The sequence below is a fragment of the Hydra viridissima genome, unplaced genomic scaffold, assembly GCF_058129835.1.
Source record: "Hydra viridissima isolate aposymbiotic clone 2 unplaced genomic scaffold, HvirCarnegie_v1 scaffold_8, whole genome shotgun sequence".
In the NCBI taxonomy this organism is placed as follows: domain Eukaryota; kingdom Metazoa; phylum Cnidaria; class Hydrozoa; order Anthoathecata; family Hydridae; genus Hydra; species Hydra viridissima.
Genome location: NW_028324307.1, coordinates 517876 through 537578, shown reverse-complemented (window position 1 = coordinate 537578; position 19703 = coordinate 517876). Strand labels below are relative to the sequence as shown.

Sequence of the window (19703 nt, the reverse complement as noted above, 5' to 3'; positions counted from 1 at the left end):
TTACGAACTTCAACGTTGAACTCCAAATTTTAAATAATTTTTTATGGAAGAAAACCCCACTTTATTCTCATAAAAAATTAATAAACATTTAAAGATATGTGGAAGTTTCAGATTATTCAGAAGATAGTTCCAGGGTAAAATTATAAAATAAAAATAAAATAAATTTTTTTTTTTTTTGAAGAAAATTTGAAATTAAAGAAGATTGCTTGAGACTTGAAAAAGTTTTTACATTTAAAAGTTTTTAACTAAACTTTTTATAATAACAAGATACCAAAGAGGGTTTTACAAAAAAAAATTTCTTAACAAACTGCTGTAAATATAAAAAAATTGTTAATAAACTGGTGTAAATGTAAAAAAATTGTTAACGAACTGGTGTAAATATAAAAAAATTGTTAACAAACTCGTGTAAATATAAAAAAATTGTTAATAAACTGGTGAAAATTTAAATGCGACAAACTAACAGGAAAAAGTATTTTTAATTCTAAATATATATTAATTTTATAAATTAATTCTATTTAAAAATATAAAGAAAGTTTTTGCGATGTAAAACTCTTGTCAAAATATCTCTTCTTTCTTACGCAAAACACCAAAGAGACGTTGAACCAGTTAATTTGGGAAAAATGCTCTAAAACTCACTTTGTTTTAAAGAAGGTTCTAGAAATAGCAGTGTATTCAGCAGTAATACAGCTCAATGATGGATATCCTAATGGGAATTCTTTATAGTGGAGCGATATAAAAATGTGCAACAAATATCAAAAATATGGACCGAAAATCAAGCGGGTTTGTAAAGCAAAGATGAGAGAAATTAAGAGCTAGTAAAAAAGGATATAATGATAGCAACGTAGAGCAAGAGATTGGTGATGGTTATGCTTGTGGAGGTTTTTTGTTTATTGGTCTCAGTACTTAATTTGTTTGTTTGCTTTGATGCTTTATAAATCTAAAAATTCAGAGAAGTTTTTGGTGAAAGAATTCTGAGAAATTAGTATCTAAAAATTTTATTAATATATTTAACTTTTATTTTGCTGATTGAGCACAAAAAAAGGAATATATATATATATATATATATATATATATATATATATATATATAAAAAGTGTTTGGCAAGAAAAATCATTTTGTTTAAAACCTTTTAAGTTTAACATAAAGTTAACATAATTTACCATAATTTAACAAAATTAAAATTTTTTGTTATAATTTTTTAACCCTGAAACCTTCCTCATAGAAAGCATATCTCAAATTTGATGCAAATGTAAATATAGTAAGATATCCACGTTTCTTAACCGGTATCATAATCAGTAGAGGTTTCTGTCGAAAACAAATAAGTATCGAGCAATCAACACACAGCTGCACTGTCCATTTCAGATGCAGATTCAGATTCTCTAAGTCTAAAGCACCACCTAGTTTGCAGCACCTGACAGTACCTGGCTCGAAGTTTTGTAAGTTGAAGTTTCTAAAAACTTTTATCGCAACTCAAAATCAAAAACAAAAAAGAAGTATGGATTGGTATTGATCGAACGTTATCTCGATGAGAACATCGATTTTGAATCAAAGATTAACAAGTCTACTTCAATGAAATTACGATGAAAGAAATTTATATCAACCAAGTTAACTCAGTGGCGTAACCTGGCTTAAGGTATTTTCCACTCCTGATAGTAATTTAAAGCAACTTTCATAGCAACTTTCATAGAAACTTAGAACTTAAAAGTTCCAACTGATAGATAATTATATAATTGACAGTTACGTAATAGTATTCATATAGATATTTATATGATAATATCATGAACAATGTAATAACTACAGTCGTTAAATTATCGAATTTATCTTATTTCAAAAATTAAAATTAAATCTCCATCCTCGTTTTTGGATTATTATACTGAGTTATTTAGATAAGATATATTCTATTTGTTTTAAGGAATATTAATAAAAGAGAAAGTAGTGATATAGTGATATATTTTGTATTCAGCAATAGCATGGACGTATAAGAGATGGACGTGCAACGATATATGTTTTTTGCGAACCATGCTCGTTGCGCATTGTTACAAATCTTTTGTTTTAAACAATAAAAATTAAATTATGTTAAAGTCTGTCAGATTCGTTGAAAATTTTTGGTCTCGTCTAACCAGTCACATCAACTCCCTTTTAGTTACTAAGGATAACAGCAATAGAACCAAGTTTTAAGCTTAACTTTATAAGCTAGACATTCTTAACATTTTAAGAAATAACGCTGATGATGATATAGAAATTGAGATCATTTACTTAAATACTTTAGTACATGTATAACTAGAGATATAATAAACAACACAAAATATCAACTAGTTTTATAGCTACCTAAAGCACAATTGTCCAGGGAACAACTCCATCTATTATATTGTCGTAGACTTCCAGTTTATGAGATTTTTTATTGCTGTTCTCATCACACTTAATGTTTTGCTCGTTTATATCAAAGACTCGATCATTCAACTTCAAACATGTTATTGTTTTTATATAAAAATTTTTTCTTCAGTTCACTTTTAAACTTGTTTTTAGTTGTTCACAAGGAAAGGTGTGCGTTTGTGTGGGGTGTGTAGGTGGGAGTGGTGGGTGAGTAGAGAGATTGTGGGCAAATAAATAAACAAGTGAAAAAGGACAGATAATAAGTTTTTCATAGTATTTTAATTCAAAGCTATTTCTAACCTATCTGATATGCTTATCTTAATGTTTCATTTTAATAAAAAAAAAAAAAAATTCGTTTCTCAGACTCCAGCCCAGTTCCCAAAATAAATTGTGGATAATTCTTGTTATTATATATATATATATATATATATATATATATATATATATATATATATATATATATATATATATATATATATATATATATATATATATATATCATCTTTATTTTTTATGCTGTTTTTTGTAACTTTACTAAATCTAAGAAAATTTTTAAAAATTTTTAAGTTTGTAAGACAATTTTTCTACAAAGTGAACAACTTGGTTTTATTTTCAGTAAAAGTGTAAAATTTTTGTAAATGTGAATTGGTAAAAATTTGTAGTATTTCATGAAACATTGTATGTTTACTTTTTAAGGTTTTAAAAAGTAAAAAAAAAAGCAATAGACAAAATTGCACTTTTGAGCATCTGACCGAAAAAAGTGGATAAACTTAAAATTAAAGATGCAGCACAATTTGGTGACACAGGGAGCTGACTTTTTTTAATCCAGGAATAAAGATGCAAAAAATGAAAAGAGACATTAGAAAGCAGTGCTAATAAATAAAATTCATTGTGCAAATTTTATAACTTTAGTCTATAAATAACATTGCTTCCTATAAATTTATCTGAATTTAGGCGGTGGTGGCTGTCTTCTTTGGGTTTTTCTTTTTTTTGTCCTTCTTGCCTTTTTCTGAATTCATCTTTTTCTGAAGCTTTGTCTTCCATACTGCTTTTTGACTTGTTTTGTCTTGCTTTATATCTGCAACTTTGTTTATAATAGATGTTAGTGTGTTCTTCGTTTCTGGGACATTTTCTTTGGTTGTTGGCACAGTTGTCTCTGATGGTTCATCTCCCGATGCTGCTGAACCTTCTATTGTTTCAGTTTCTTCAACTCCATGTTAAAAAATTATAATTAGTAAAGAATATTTTGCAAAGAACAATTAGCAGCGATTAATCAAAAAAGATATATTAAACTTCCAATCAACAACAAAGAAATCCTAATAAAAAATTGTACAAAACTCATTCTAAATACTGGCTTTTTATTGAGCAGAAATTTGGGACCGAACGAAAGATTAGGAAACATTATGCCCTGATATTGCAAGTTAAATTTCAATAATTTTACAATTATTTTTAGTTGTTTTTGTAAAACTAGCTTCAAATGAAATTGCTCTCTCTTCAATTAAAAGAAGTTATTTACCAGTTTTAATTGGTTTCTTTCCTGCAACTTTCTTAATTGTGGCCGAATCACCGGTGGAAGTAACAGCAGGTGCCTTTTTTTTGCTCTCTACAGACACGCACCACAATGCAAGTAATACAAGAAATACAAAAGATGTCCGCATCTATAAAAATTTGATGCATATACAATATATTTTTACGGTGTAAAAAAAGCCTTCCAAACTAAAAATGTATACAGATATTTTTCTATAATTTCTATGAAAAACAAAAAAAAAAACAGTGATTGGTTTAAAATAAAAATTTGTAGCTTCCTTGAAAAAGTAGGTTTTAAATTAATATAGGCGTTAATGAGTTTCACAGTTGGGTGGAAATAAACCCGCAACCTTCGGCATGCAGTTATAAGTTGTTGATGAAAAAATACTATTTACGTGAACGGGGTGCTCATCCATGCCCATTAAGTAGTGATCTTTGTAAATAACAACAAATCTTTAGAGAGTTGTTATCAGCAAACCATGGGAGTATAGCTTCCCGGGGTTTTGAAGCAGATAGTTAAAACGACGCTTCATGAACTACATATAAACAACGGAACTATTTTATTAGTTTTAACATATCAATATATTTCAAAACGTTTTTGATATTCAAAGAATTTCGTAACACTTTTGAAGTTTCTCGAAACGAGGTAATGCTGACACAACAAAATGTGAGGTGTTTTAAACAACCTTTTTACATATTTTTTTTAATGTTTGTATTCAGAGCCTAAATATAATATAAAACGAAAGTTACAAAACTCATTAAAATACGTTATCTGCTCAATGCGGCATTGCCTTAATGCCAGCGATTGAAAAATTTCTGTCGCATTGAACGAATGTCTGCGAAAGACGTCCGAGTAAAACCTCCTCTTTCATTTCTGTCTTTTTGCAGCAAAATGTCTTTTAAAGTTTCATAAATTTAAATTTGTTTGTCGAAAAGTTGACGGTAGGTCGGAACGTATATATAGAAAATATAATGGTAGGTCGGAAAGTAGATATAGAAAAGTTAACGGTAGGTCAGAGCGTAGATATAGAAAAGTTAACGGTAGAATGGAGCGTAGATTAAGAAAAGGTCAATATATTTAATCAAATAAAATCCAATAAACTAAGAAATATTTTACTCGAGGAAATTAAACAAAAAAAAAACAATTTTTCAATTTTTTAGCAGTTTTAAAAATATTTCATTTTATCGAATATTTGAGGAGAAAAACTACTAGTAAACAACTAATTTTTCCGTGTTTTCATTCGTTAACAATTTGTTGATTACAAATTTGGCTAGTTGATCAGATATGCCAAATACCTGATTTGAAAATCAAGGAAATTTTAAAAGATATAAAAAAAGTTTATCCAGTAAAATTTAAGCTTTTTACTCCCTGGAGGTTCAAAAAAAATTCCTATCAAATGTCTCACAAATTCTTATCAAATGTCTCATTATAAAATCTTCCAAGCGTAAAAGCTTTTGAACCGTTTCTTAAAAATTTTAATGACTCAAAACACAAAAAAATTTCTTGTGTGCTTCCCATTTTTTTGGATCTCGTTATGGCCACATTTTCTAAATTAAGCCCATTCATCAGAAATTTAAAAATAGGTTAAAATACTGCTTTGTTGTACCAATGTTGCTGTTGTATTATTTATCGGATGTACGTGCTTAAAGATTTATTTCGAAGTTAGCGTCCAGTTCTTCCATTAAGTTTATGAGCTCGTCAGCGAGACGTAAACTCTATCAGAAATTTTCTTTTGGCTCTCAACATTGTCTTAAACCAAAGTCCAGCACGTTGTTCAGATAGCTAAACATTGTGTTCAACCAAAGTCCAAGACGTTGTTCAGTTAGCTTAAAATGGTGTTCAACCAAAGTCCAGGACGTTGTTCAGATATCGAAATTGAAATCCATGTTGAGTAATAAAACTGTTCTGCCCATTTTGCTATTCGTAAAATCTCTTCACAAATTATCGTAAGTTTCATATTTTTTACTAATATAAAAACACCTAATGCATGAACTTTGAACTTTATAATCAATTTTTTGAACTTTATATCAATTTGTTAAAAGCAGGTTGATGTTTAAAAAAAAGTAATGTTTGATATAAATTTTGAATACATTTACCTAATATTAACTGGATGCTAAAATTTGATAGTATTTCACTATATAAATTTACTTTTATTTATCAATTAAGCTGTGTTTCTTTTTGAATAAGCATCATGTTCTCGTGTCTAATTTCTTAAATCGAATTTATGAAATAAGAAAAGTGAATTTTCATTTTTTTTTACGATTATTTTAAAACTTGCACCACTATTTTATAAATTTGTTGTCTTCATTTTTGATGAATAAGTAAAAACTAACACGGGAAAAAGAATGTGTGTTAGTAATCTCTAGAAAGTATGGGAAAGTCTAAAAGAAGAATAAAAAAAAAAAAGAATGTAAAAAATGTGAAAGCAAAAGAAATAAAATTTACAGTATCAAACGCTTAAAGGTATCCTCGAGAGAAGACATCTCGAAGATATCATTCATCAAAAAGAAATGAAATCCTGAAACCATTATCCCAGCCTGTGAAAGATGAGTTTGTTGATCATATTGTGAGAAGGGAGAATAAAATTAAAAACAGTGATTAGGAAAAGACGTACCACACGGACACACGAAGACTTATTTACCTATCAAGTAAATAAATAATAGTTAGGTTTAGCAAGAAAAGCAAGTAATAATAGAGAACTATAAAAGCTTCAAAAATAAAGTTAAAACAGTTTTTCGGATGAACAAAAAACTTTATGGATGAGCAAGAAGCTTTTGTGGGTAAAGAAAAAAAAAAAAATGATGAAAACTTTTTGATGAATAGAAAAAGCAGAGCTCAACAGAAACCAGAGAAAAAATTTAGTTAAAGAAAAGTAAGCGCAAGTTTTTGTCGTTTCTAATTAAGAAAAAGAAAAAAGAGATATTCGTTTTAAGAAGAAGACCAAAAGAAGAGTAGTTGATAAAAGCGATTGTACATATACAGTATAAGACACTTCAAGGAGAATAAGAAAATATTATTAGTAATTTTATCAACGTAAGGAATAAAAAAAGTAAGCTGACCACCACTACACATTAATAGAACATTATGCTGAGAATTATTGCATAATATAATTTACTGAGGACGGTCAATACAACCTTTGAACCCTTGAACAATTACCCCCAACCTCCTCCAAGTTATAAAATAATCCGTCAATAAATATTCCAAATCCTCTTTTTTTTTTTTTTAATTAAGAATTTTTTTTATACCAGGATGCAAAATTAGTAAACTACATTTTTACGGTTGGTAAAACTTTGGTCTGATGCAAGTTTACATCGACCGAATACTTGACTAGCAAAAATGATGAATAACGACGTCAATACACAATATGAAGATTGAAGGAAAAGAAAGTCGCAACTGTCGGTTTTACAAGCCAGTTAATCAATTATTCTATCATGATCCTGACTTTGCTTCAAGTCCTTTATCAACAAATAAACCGGAAGAAGTATTCCCTTAAAACAAAAACGACAAAGATGAACTTGATAAGAATTCAATTCAAATAAAACTTCGTAGATCCAATATCGTTAGACCGTCATTGAATTCAAGACACCGTTTAAATCAGAAACAACTTATTTTATTTCAGAGTTCTTATTTCAAAAATATCTTCGAATCCAAAATTGTCTACACCCAAGAAATGAGTAGCTTGCAAGCAACAGTACTTTCTAGCAGTCCGAGTAAAGTTCGGCCAAAACACTTAATGAAAAATATTTATCGAATAATGATTAAACAAAACCCCCTGTAAAAAATGATGCAACAAGAGTACTTCCCGGAAATAGGATAAAAAAAAACAAGAAACAACAGAAAAGTTGACATTGTAAAATATTCTTTGTAATATTTATAAAAATTACCTTCGTTTCAATTAATTGAACAGATTTGAAAAAAAAAAAAAAAAAAATTACAACTTTATGAACGTGCTGATACAACTTTGAGAACACATAGGTGCCATTTTAAGAACTCTCAAGTACGATAAAGTAATTATAAATATATAAATTATTTATAAATATATTAAAAAAATTCCTTAAGCACAAGATTTTGGTAACTCTTGCCTAATTAACTTTTAAACAATACGCAATTGCAGCTCTTGTTTAGCGCGATAACGGTAATTAATTTCAGAGATGTTGCTGTCCCTAAAACCTTGAAACAATTTAACTATTTCAAAATTCTATTTCATCTTCAGACGTGATTGTGGTAAATTATCTCACAAATTAGCTAACTAATGATTATTGGAAAGTCAATTATCATGGAATGTCAATATTACGTTGCAAGGGCGGAGAAAGTTTTATTTGGAGTAGCGAGTAAACACTTGAAATAAAGTTGTAAGGGCGGAGAAAGTTTTGTTTGGAGTAGCGAGTAAACACTTGAAATGAAATCAAACTTCTTTTTTGGCTTAAGTTACGAAAAGTTACGAACTACAACATTAAGATTTAAAAATTACACTGTTGTTATAGCAACTATTTGTAACTGCAGTGTTGCCAAAGCAATAAAGATGCTCCTTGACAAACGATTTTGGTCGAAGATTTTGTAAAAACGACTTTGTTCTTAGATAAAACTTTATTTCTTTACCCATAAAAGCATAACTTCAGTGAAAAGATTGGTTTACCAAATAAGAAAAAAAAAAAAAAATCATTTTTCTACAAAACGATACTGCCACTTGTTAGAAGGGCAATAGTTTGCGCAGACTGTATTCAGTAGTTTGCGCAGACTGTATTCAATAGTTTCCGCAGACTGTATTCATGTTAAAGTAATTGCTTCATACTGTTTTATTGAAAAGAAGCCAGGGGATTTTATTGAAAAAAATTTAGCAATAAATATTCGGTGTTTTTGAAAGTATTTTATGTTGGTTTGAGCTGCGCAACTAAATCTCGGTGGTGCCAATCGAATTGGATTTCTAAAATGGTTGCACTCGCAGAAGGCTTAGAAAGAGATAATTTTTAATAAACTCAATTATGTTCAGAGGATTATTTAATCGCTTAAAAACCACATGTAGCAAACGCGCGCCTATATAAAATACAACAGACACTTGTCTGCGATCTTTATGGAATAAAATGGGAATTAAGTAGTAATCCAAGATGTAAATCGAGCTTTAATTTGTTCGAATCCGATGTAGCACAGGAAGAAGTTTTGTATGTGAGCTGATGACGTGTACACTTCGAAGTAGTAGAAGAAATGCTCCAAGGATTAGAAATTTAAACCGATTAACTTTTTTTTAGATATTTTTGGAAATAATTAAGATATTCAAGAGTACACTCACATTTTAAAAATCGGTGCCAATCATTTGCTAATTCGGTGTTGCTTTTAATGCCAATTTGCACTCACATGCACAGTTAGTGAAAAGTAACTCCAAGTTTTTAAAAAAGTCATTAGAAAAATAGCGCTTTGTTAAAATAGAGAAAATGGCGCTCTTTTAAAAAGAGAATAATTCATTGTCGTGCAATCCCTCAGAGGATTGAAATGCTTTTTCGATCTCAAACGAAACCATACTACTGAAACCATACCAAGCAAGAAATATCCTCTTTTAAAGCGATTTCAACTTGGTATTAATTTAGAAAAAATTTGAAAGTAAATGCAAAAATTTTTTTCGCACACGCTCTTATAAACTAACAGTCAGAGCCCGTTTGGCTCTGACTGTTAGTTTACAAGAACGCGTGCGCGCGAGTAGGTGCGAGTGTATATATTTACCGAAGCGTGCGTGTGTTGCAAGTCAGTATATTGTTTTATTATTTATTTCCCTTTTTTTTTTATCGAGGTTTTTTTGAAGAAATTTTTTGAGAAAAATTTTCATTTTGAACTATTTTTTGGGGTTTTTTTTTTCATCTTCAGAAAATAATTTCATTAAAGTTTAATAAATTTGTCGTTTTTTTCATGAAATATAAAATTAGTTAGTAATCTATTTACAAGTTTCATTCAGTAAAAATCTCTTACAACAAATAAGTGGGGAGATCAAAGGAAAAGTGAACGAAGAGAATTAGTCCTGATCGTCGTTGAAAATAATTTGATAATCTGCCGCGCAAACATTCTCTTTTTACAAGCGACGTTTTTTTAATCATATATATTTAATTATATATAATTTTTTGTCCATAATTTTTAGTCTTTTCATGCTTTTTATTTTTATTTAGTCTAAACTTTCTTTTTCTTAGGTTGCAAACAAACAAAATTCCTTTTTTAAATATTAAAATTATTATTAACATTAAACTGAACATAAATATTTAAAGTTTTATATATTTTAAAATTGTTATAAATATAAAAATTGTTATCAAATTATAATAGAAATTTTTACAAAACAATAAACAACAAGAGGGCAATGAGTCGAACACTTTCCAAAGAATATATGATACAAGGTTTTAAAGTAGTGTATCTATCGTTCTAAACTCAGTTTTTGTAAGTCCTCTGGTACTACTAATTTCTTCATTTGCGTAAATAGTAAGTCTGTTTTTACAGTATAACGTCCTACAGCCTGGCGAGGTGCCGTCGGTGTTTCATTCTTACGTTCTGATTTTTTATAGTCTATATTTGTTGTCGAATAAGTCGATAACTTAAGTATAGCTTCATCACGCAATTTATTATTTGAAAATGTTGTTACTGTTGGTAAGCTCTTTAAGTACCTTTTACCTTGCAAATTGCAGTATATGGTCCTCGGGTTTATTAGGCCGTAAGTGAATTCATATAAGAGTTTTGATAACACTTTTTCTCTAGTACATTTTGTGCCATAATAAGTTCTGGCATTTTTTGAGTCATAACAACGAAGTTCCTTCGAGTTCTGTGTCCGGAATTCCGAAAACACTCGTTGTATTTTACTTGAAAATTGTTTTTCACAAGAAATTTCAGTCACGGCAGACTGGTACCCTAGCTCTTGCACATGATATAGTTTATGCCGATTGAGTTTTAAAAAGAAGATATAACTTCCGTACAGCGCTACGTTTGTGTCTGTACAATCGAGGTGCGCACTTGTATAAAACGCTCCAAACTTTTCTGTGTCTTTCCCGAAACCGAAAACTTCGATGACATTTGATAAGGTGTGATTCCCTTTCAACTGAATGTGGACAGCAATTTTGGCTTTAACTGAACTTCGAACACGATCATGAAAAACTCCAATAACCGTTCCAACTACTACCATATCGGCCTGTTGTGCTCTTTTGACCAAGCTCAACTTCTTCAGCGAGAAATCTCCAAATCGTGATCTCGGAGGGGAACACGTATCAATAAAAGTTAAATATATTGCAAGAACCATCAAAATGCAAAGCTCTTTCATAATTAGTTCTGCAACATTTACTAAAAAAATTACCAGCCAAGATGAAATCTGATAACAAAATACTTAGCACGCGCTTCACAAATATCTGACCAGTTGCAACCACTTAAGAACGCTATCAATGACTGATCTGTATTAAATAAACGAACATTGATATATCTATCACTTCTAATCGAATTAAGATAGAATACTGCAAATAATGAGTGCAAAATAAAGCCCAACTAATTGTGAGCTCTATATAAGTGCAGTTGCAAATAAACAATGGCAGAACTTTATTGTGGATTAAAGACGGTAATTTAATTAATGTTTTCGCTTGAAAGATTGCCTACCATAATGACGTCACTTTTGCTGTTTATCACACCTTGAGTTCAAAAATTCCGATTGACTTTGCCACAAATGTAAAGTAAATATTTTATGTACTGAATGGCAAATAACGGGAATAAGATTCAGCTTTTTTTTCAAACAGACTCAAAAAAAAAAAAATCATAACAATCTTTAAGGTTCATAAACCAAATTTTATAGCGGAGAACTTTTTGAAAGGTTAAAAAAACAAACAAATAATAAAAAAAAAAGCTTTTTTTTTTATTATAAAAACCTAAATAAAAACTTCCCATTGAAATCATTCGACAAGATTTTACCAGAGAAATGACTGCTTCAAATGAGAGCAATATGGTTTGGCGGTATCAGATTATGACGGAAGCAGTTTTAATGACCGACACAGCGTTTCCATAAAAGATTTATATATCGAATTGTTAGATTTTAATGACAAATAAGAACTTTAAAATCATCTTGGAATATTTAAGCTTAGCAGAATTTGCTGATAAAAGTAGTAAAGAAATGAAAGAGTATGAAATATTGTTTTTAAACTTATTTTAAATCATTGAACACACTCAATATACGTATTTCTAAAAAATCAAAAGATAAGATCGTTTTGGGTCGTTTTGGATCGTTTTGGATCGTTTTTCAAATGCACACAAGCACGCTCTTATTAGTCGGAAATAGATAACGAGTCCTTAGGAACGCATCCTGAAAATCAACAAATTGGCTCTGAGCGACATCGTATAACAAACCGTTTAACTAAAACCAAAAGAACAAAAAACGAAATTTGCGCGAAAAAGGTTACGATAAAAAAAAACAAAAACCGATATACGAGCCAAATGTAACATAGCATATCAAAGATGTGGAATTAGCCATGTAACCTGATTATCAACAAACACGAAGCCCATCAACGTAACTCAATTTACGTTTAGTTTGAATTATTTACTCTTTTCTGCGTTTTTAACAAAATGTTCAAAAGGAAAGACCACCATTCAAGCGTCTGACCACCATTCAGCTTTTCTCTTCCACTAAGCTTTTATTGTGCTTTGAAGCCTCAATGTTTTAACAGGTCTGCGAAACAAAGTTTTTTTGTAAAAAATTTAATCCAAAAACCAATATCGTTTAATTGATTTCTTGAACGTAAAAACTCAAGAACTATAGATAAGCGCGTTTGGTGAAATTAATTTTACGTTTTTAAGAGTATTTTTTAATTAAGCTTGATCGATTTTGTAGATACCTATTATTGCTCTTATACAACTTTAAGAATCCATCATATAATGAACTAAAAAAGAAATTTTAAAAACTTCAACAATTTATTGAAAAAACTTTAAGATTAAAACGTTAATTTGTTTAATTACACGTCAACGTCATTTTAAAGACTTTAACATTTTTGGAGTCGAGGTTTTTTTTTGAAGTGTTTCGTCTTCTAAAAACATGTAAAAAAAATAAGAATGGATTTAGATTATATTACTCTTAAAGAAATGGAATTAAGCTGTTAACAAGATGACATTTAAGTTTATAGCTAACAAGATAAAAATGTAACTAATAGATACTGCTACGTAAATTTACAAAATACTTATCGCTTATTTCGTTTTTTCGATCTCCACTGAGTTGTTACCATTCGTAAAGCTGTAAATAGCGGCTCCAATAGATATTTTCTCTCTGTTTCCCTTTTTGTTTGTTTTTACATTTCTCTGTCTGACTCTGTCTCTCAAACTAACTTTTTTGTATCAACTATGCTTAGTTCTTAACTATATATAAACTAAATTTAAGTTCCAATAGATACCAGAGTTTTAAATCATTAACTTTTAAATTATAAATATTATACTGAAGTAAAATTATTTCTATAATTTCTTATGCTATGAACTCATGAAAAGCTAAAAATCAACGTCTTTCATTAATTTGCAAAATAACTTTAACGAATTTTTTTCGGAAGTCAACTGAGTAAGAATTTTGCAAGCATATCCTCTGACAAATATACAAAAAAGATTTTGCTGATTTCGCGACATTCTGCATTTAATGAATGAGGAAATCATATTTATTTGAGATCAATCTCAATATTTAAACTCAGACTTCCTTTTTCTTTTCCTTCACAAGAAACAAGAAGCGCTTTATACCCCTTTTTTTATACCTCTTTTTTATACCTCTTTTTTATATCTCTTTTTTTATACCTCTTTTTTTATATCTCTTTTTTGCTCTCATTGTTTAATTTATTTGTTTTAAAAAAACATTGGAAAATAAAAGGATGTCAGCGAAATCTTAGTTGCTATTACTGATTAGTTCAATTATACTTATTTGAAGTATTCATACTAATTCCCTGAAGAGAGGGAGAAATTGCCCCCCCCCCCCACCCTCATTCTTCCTTTTTATTTTAAAATCTTGGCACTTAAAGTTTTTTGCTATAGAATGACAAAAAACTACCAAAAAGTATCATGCTATCAAATTAAAAAAAAAAATTACTTAAATATACAAAATCACATACATATCACATATGTATGTGATTTAGTGTACCTAAGTCTTTAAGTATTTAGGATCGAAGAACTAATGTTTTTTATCAAAAATAGCTCGATCACTCTACATGTTATACTCACATACATATTCAATAGCTATTTTTATTCAATATAGTGGTTGAAGGTTTCATAAAAAACAAATTTAATCACATTGTCCACAGCTTAAAACAAAGTTTTAAACCTCAACCTTTTAGTGTTAGCTACCTTTGATAAGGTATTCTTTATAAAAAAAAGTTTAACTGGTCAAAATGGGTGCACGAAGATTTTTTTTCTGAAAGTCACAGTTTTTTAACAAATTTTTGCAGCATCAGAGTTTAAATTAGATTATGTCTTCATTTTGTATTTGACCAGATCTGTTTCATCCAAACCAAGACATTTTTGACCTCTCCGTACAAGTCAACATTTCAAGAAATCCTAATAAATTTTTTCAATTTATAGCTAATGAGGATACCATGCTTTTTCTCAAACTGATTATGAATGTCAGAACATTTAATTAAGAAAGTCTTAGTTGCACGAGTCTTAAAGATAAAACTTTACAAAGGCGAATCTTTGTCATTTTTGAGCGAATTTTAAAAATTGAGTAGTCGCTTAAATTGCTTTTAGTTTTTTTTAAAAAAAGTAGCATATAAAAATCTAACTGAAGTCTTTGATTGTTTTCATCACTGTTTTATATATATATATATATATATATATATATATATATATATATATATATATATATATATATATATATATATATATATATATGATTTGAATGTTGACATCTTGTATAAGAGTGTATGTTATGTTAATAAAAAACATCAAATAATACGAATTCTCTAAATACAAATATTCATTTATGATGAAATTTTCGCTGGATTATGGTTACCAGCATCATCAGCTCGATAAATTATTTAAAATAATTTATCGAGCTGATGATGCTGGTAACCATAATCCAGCGAAAATTTCATCATAAATTAATATTTGTATTTAGAGAATTCGTATTATTTGATGTTTTTTATTAACATATATATATATATATATATTTCTCCCAGATATAAATATGCATCCACCCCCACCGACTCTCCAACCCACACTCCAACCCCTTTCTTCCCTCTAAATGTAATGAATTATATATAATTTAAAAGTCACATGGCATGAGCATAACTTGGGGTACTCATTGAAGAAAATCTCTCTTGGAAAGTCTATGTAAATGATACTAACATCAAAGTGTTCTAAAATATGATTTATAAAGCAAGACTTATGATATCCTCATAAATTAAGCATGGGAATTTCGGCCTTCAAAATCGACGAAATTAAACGAAATTCGTGTTTCAATTTCGTATCGAAATTTATATTGAATTTCGAAAGACGAAATTTTTAAACATTACAAATTCACGAATTTCGAAATTAAAACTTATGTTTAATTTCGTGTCAATTTCGTTACTTTCAATGACCCGAAATTATACGAAATTTTTTCGCGAAATTAAACAATCCAAAAAATCGAAATTTCGTTCTCAATTTCGATCCGAAATTGAAACACGAATTTCGTTTAATTTCGTCGATTTCGAAGGCCGAAATTCCCATGCTTATCATAAATGTACTAAATATCTAATTAACAATCAAAAAATATACTTTCATGTATAATTGCAAACTGAGATTAGTTCCAGTGGCGGCGTTAGGGTAGGGCCTGGTTGGGCGATGGCCCAGGGCGCCGAATATAAAGGGGCGAAATTTAGCCTTTTTTTGTATGGGGTTCAATTGAGCTAGGGGCGCCGTGGAAATCTCGCCCAGGGCGCTGGTAGTGCTAAAACCGGCACTGATTAGTTCCTTCTCGTTTTTAAAAAAAAACTTCTATGAAAATAACACAAAAAGATGCACCACAAGAGCAACTTGTTGCTTTCTTATAGTTAAAAAGAATATGTAACTTTAAAAATCTATTTCATATATTATAGATTTCTTCCCAGCAAGCACACAACGTTGAAACAACTTTAAAATAACGTTGATCGACGTTGATCAACGTTATTTCAACGTTGTTTCAACGTTGTGTGCTTGCTGGGTTCGTTCCCTCTTCAAAACTAAAACTTAAATAAATTAAGCTAAGTTAACTAGATAAACTCGATTGATGTGTATTCTATGAAAAATAAATTTTAATTAAAAGATAATTATAAAGACGACAATATTGGTCTTTTAAAATATTTGCCTTTGAATATAAGCATTTTAAAAACATTTTAAAAGACTTCTTTTTAGTTTAGCCTTCTACGAGTTTCCAATAACTAGAAATAAAGAGAAATATAAGGTATGTCATTTAGCAATTTTATTATTCAGCTTTTTTTTATTATTAAAACTTTATAATACGCTTGAATGAACCTTAAATCAGCCTTTTTGGTGCTTGCAGCTTTATTACGTCAAAGTTTTAATTTATTTTTATGTTCGAATGTTGCATTGCTTATTTTTAATATTTTCATGTTTCAGAATGTAATTTTTATTTTGATGTTAAAATGTAAACAGCCATTTAAAAACATAAGAACTTTTCTTAAGATTGAGCTTTAACATAAATTCCTCAGATGATTATAAACATACTCATCAGTTACGTAATATTATATCCGCTTTACTCGAATGCTATATAATTAGAACTCGTATTCAAACATATTTATATTAATGCATAAGAATCTTTTTATAAATGCAATTAATTGAATACTGTTTAACTCGAAGTTTTTAACACTCGACACGCATTTTTCGCCTAATTGACTATTTAAATCGGATAACTTGAACTCAGTGAAATTAAGCTGAAAAAGTCAGGAAATATCGAGGCTTTCATAAGCTAAGTGGAATTCATTATTATGAAAACTTTTCGGAATTTTCTTTTTTCTGATATTTGCTTAACAAAGAAGCAAGGTAGGAAAGTTATATAAAAATATTACTTTAAAACCCTCACTATAATATTTTGTTAAAGAAAATATATACTTTTCTCAATCTTTCTTACATAAAATTTGATATATTTTACATCTAATAATTTTAGTTAGTCATTGCAATCCCCTATCAGTTTCAGGTAATTTTGATTTTTACCCAAATATTCTTCTGAAATTGACACAAATGATCTTTAACACTTTGAAGTGCAAATATACCTTTATTTGTCAACTTTTTCACTCAAAATGGCTAATATTTCATTAGGTTTGCAGCTAGCTAAGGTTTGTTACTCTCCAATATGAGAAATTTGCAAACGTCTCACTACATATGTGGCTTTTAGTTATGTATTTGTTTTCTTTTAGGTGGGTAGTAATGGCATTAACTAAAAAAAAGCAGGAAAAAAAAAAACCCACAACAAAGTGCAAACAGATTCTGTATTAAACAGAAACATTTTACTCAAGATAAATAGAATTCTACAAATAATGCCTATCTAAACCTTTCAGAGTCGAACACAATATTAAAAGTGCATCACTACATTTAACAAGCTCTAGAAAGCTGAGATGTGAACATCGAGCTATTCAATCAGAAGAACCTATTGTGGATGTTGATTTAACCTTTTATATGAATTTGGCACTTTAAAAACTTTGCAAAGAGGCATGAGTTAGGCCCTGAATGTTAAGCAAATGAAATATTTTAGAAAGTATTGTCAGTGCAAAAGATTTGTGAATAACCATTTTCTGTAAACAAAAGAATTGTACTTTCTGAGAAATCAGACAAGGTTATGAATAAGTTAGCAAGTTTCCACTACTATGATAATGCAACCTGCATACAATGCCATATATAATGTCACTTTTGATCTTAATACTGTATGTGCAGAAAAAAATGCATCACAAAAGTGGTTGAAAATGTTAAAATGGTTGTAAACTGTCCAGCAGATGAATTAAGTTTGTTTGATGTTAAATTTGAATTGATAGTTGAAAAGAGGAAACAGTTCTTTAAATTTGATCTAACTGGAATTTCCAAGGAAATAGGAAAGTTTTCAACTGCCTCAGGTGCAAAGTTATACATGTTCAAGTATCAAGTTGAATATATTTTTTTAAAAAAAGGTTCAAGTTATATATGTAAATTGTTAGTAAAACATTAGAAAATGTCCAACATTGATTTCAATTCAGCTGATTCTATCAATCTCTTTCATTTTTTTATTTGAGGTTTTTTTTAACTGGAGGGTTTTCCTTAGAGGTTTTAAGTTTAATTTTAAACATGTGCATATTAGGTTGTCTTGATTTAGACATTAGAAAATTTAACTACTTTTGTAAATACTATTTAACTTTGTGGTTGAAATTTGGTTACAACAAACTGTGATGACTTTTCCTAGTAGATAACTACAAACTAAACAAATTTGGAATTTTAGATATAATGACAAAAGGGCATTTAGCCCTTTTATATTTTGAAAACTATAAACTTTACAGAAAGCAGTAATTACAAATGATGTTGCTTCAGCTACTTTTGTAAGCTACTTCAGCTACTTTGTATTGTTTTAATACAAAGTCTTGCCTGTCATCTCTAGTCAGAAAATAAACCCTCATAAATGTGTGCCAGAAAAAGTAAATAGCTTATTCTTTTATATATTGTCTTCCTATGAGTAATCTCTTTTAGTAGGTTCAGTATTTTGTTTTTAAGTTTTATAAAATTAAATTGATGGATTTACTTTTTCGTGGTTTAAGAACCAGAAGTGATTTTAGGCAGGTCTGGTCAAATCTCTAACTTCACTATTGTAGGAGAAAAACTCTAAGATGTCCTTTACCATTTTTCTTATTAATGTTATGGCCTTAAAAGTTTCATAACCAGGCATTAACATTCAGTGGCTCCTGGAATCCCTTAGACAGAGTAGAGGGAAAATTTTTTCAGTCGCCCCTAATATTTTCCGTCTTTTTTCTACAGATGTAGGGTTCTTTAAAGACCTCTAAGTTAAAAAAAGAAATATTTTATGTAATTCACGTAAATATGATTTTATGTAGATGTCAAAGAACTAAAACCCATATATATACAGCGTGGCGCATAAGACAATCTCTTTTTTGTTATGAAATAATTTCTTTTTTCTTTTCAGGATAAAATCTTTGGAAATTTAACCATTAATAAAGTTACAACCGAAGAAAGTGTGAAGATAATTTTATTTCTAAGATAAACACTTATTCTAACAGACTGACTTTATGAGCAATTTCAATTTTAGGCATTCTCCTACTGAGCCTACAATAATTAACTTGGTGAAGCGTTTTCAAGAAAAGAGTTCTGTTGCTGATAGGACTCGACCTGGACGAGGTCTCAGTACGTATGTCTAAGAACACAGAAAATGCAGCTGATTCAAAGAGGTTTGAACATGTATTCATACAAAGTTCATTTGTTGCAATTTATACAATCATTAGACTTGCAATAGCGGCTAAATAGAAATATTGGTAAATTTTGTTCAGCCTGAGATAGCAGGATATTGGTGGCAGTAAGATGTTGCAACTCCACATACAGCTTGAGCCACTGCGATGTTTCAAGATTGGAATAATTTCTCGAAATTCCGATTTTTTAAGGCCTCCACGATCACCTGATTGTGTCCTTAGATAAACCTCGAACTATCCGACAACTTAAGCAAACATACAGAAGGAAATTATATATACATACATACATATATACACACACACATATTTTGTATGTTGTTATACGTTGGTATATCCAGCTAAAATGTTTTTTATAACCTGTTTTTAAAATTGTTTTTTAATCTCTAGCAATAAAGTGAAAAAAGTTCAAATAAAAA

General features: G+C 29.3%; 2 protein-coding genes and 1 long non-coding RNA gene across 15 annotated transcripts; 1 reads left to right on the top strand and 2 right to left on the bottom strand.

Annotated features, from left to right (window-relative positions):
* Positions 1–3232: 3232 nt before the first annotated feature.
* Positions 3233–4163, bottom strand: LOC145187132 (uncharacterized). The gene is made up of 2 exons (XM_090094479.1): positions 3890–4163; positions 3233–3583 (listed from the first exon to the last, which is right to left on the bottom strand). The coding sequence occupies exons 1-2, from the start codon at positions 4029–4031 to the stop codon at positions 3324–3326; spliced, it is 402 nt and encodes a 133-aa protein (XP_089950605.1). The 5' UTR covers positions 4032–4163; the 3' UTR covers positions 3233–3323.
* A 180-nt stretch (positions 4164–4343) lies between these two features.
* Positions 4344–19703, top strand: LOC149884410 (uncharacterized). 13 transcript variants are annotated; one of them, XR_016454903.1, is made up of 4 exons: positions 16301–16888; positions 17013–17042; positions 19008–19056; positions 19131–19703. It is a non-coding gene; the product is annotated as an uncharacterized LOC149884410 (long non-coding RNA). The 13 variants fall into 13 exon arrangements; XR_016454899.1 differs by lacking the exons at positions 16301–16888; positions 17013–17042; positions 19008–19056 and adding exons at positions 4344–4546; positions 16241–16289; XR_016454895.1 differs by lacking the exons at positions 16301–16888; positions 17013–17042 and adding exons at positions 4344–4546; positions 16241–16289 and having other exon boundaries at positions 19008–19703.
* Positions 10233–12721, bottom strand: LOC145186826 (uncharacterized). The gene is made up of 2 exons (XM_080063103.2): positions 11513–12721; positions 10233–11313 (listed from the first exon to the last, which is right to left on the bottom strand). Exon 2 carries the CDS (start codon positions 11184–11186, stop codon positions 10293–10295), a length of 894 nt encoding a protein of 297 aa, XP_079919229.2. The 5' UTR covers positions 11187–11313; positions 11513–12721; the 3' UTR covers positions 10233–10292.

Coding starts and splice junctions, on each gene's coding strand:
- LOC145187132 (XM_090094479.1), bottom strand. CDS start 4,031: ATGCGGACATCTTTTGTATTTCTTGTATTACTTGCATTGTGGTGCGTG. Junction 3,584..3,889: donor AAAGAAACCAATTAAAACTG/GTAAATAACTTC, acceptor TTTAACATGGAG/TTGAAGAAACTGAAACAATA.
- LOC145186826 (XM_080063103.2), bottom strand. CDS start 11,186: ATGAAAGAGCTTTGCATTTTGATGGTTCTTGCAATATATTTAACTTTT.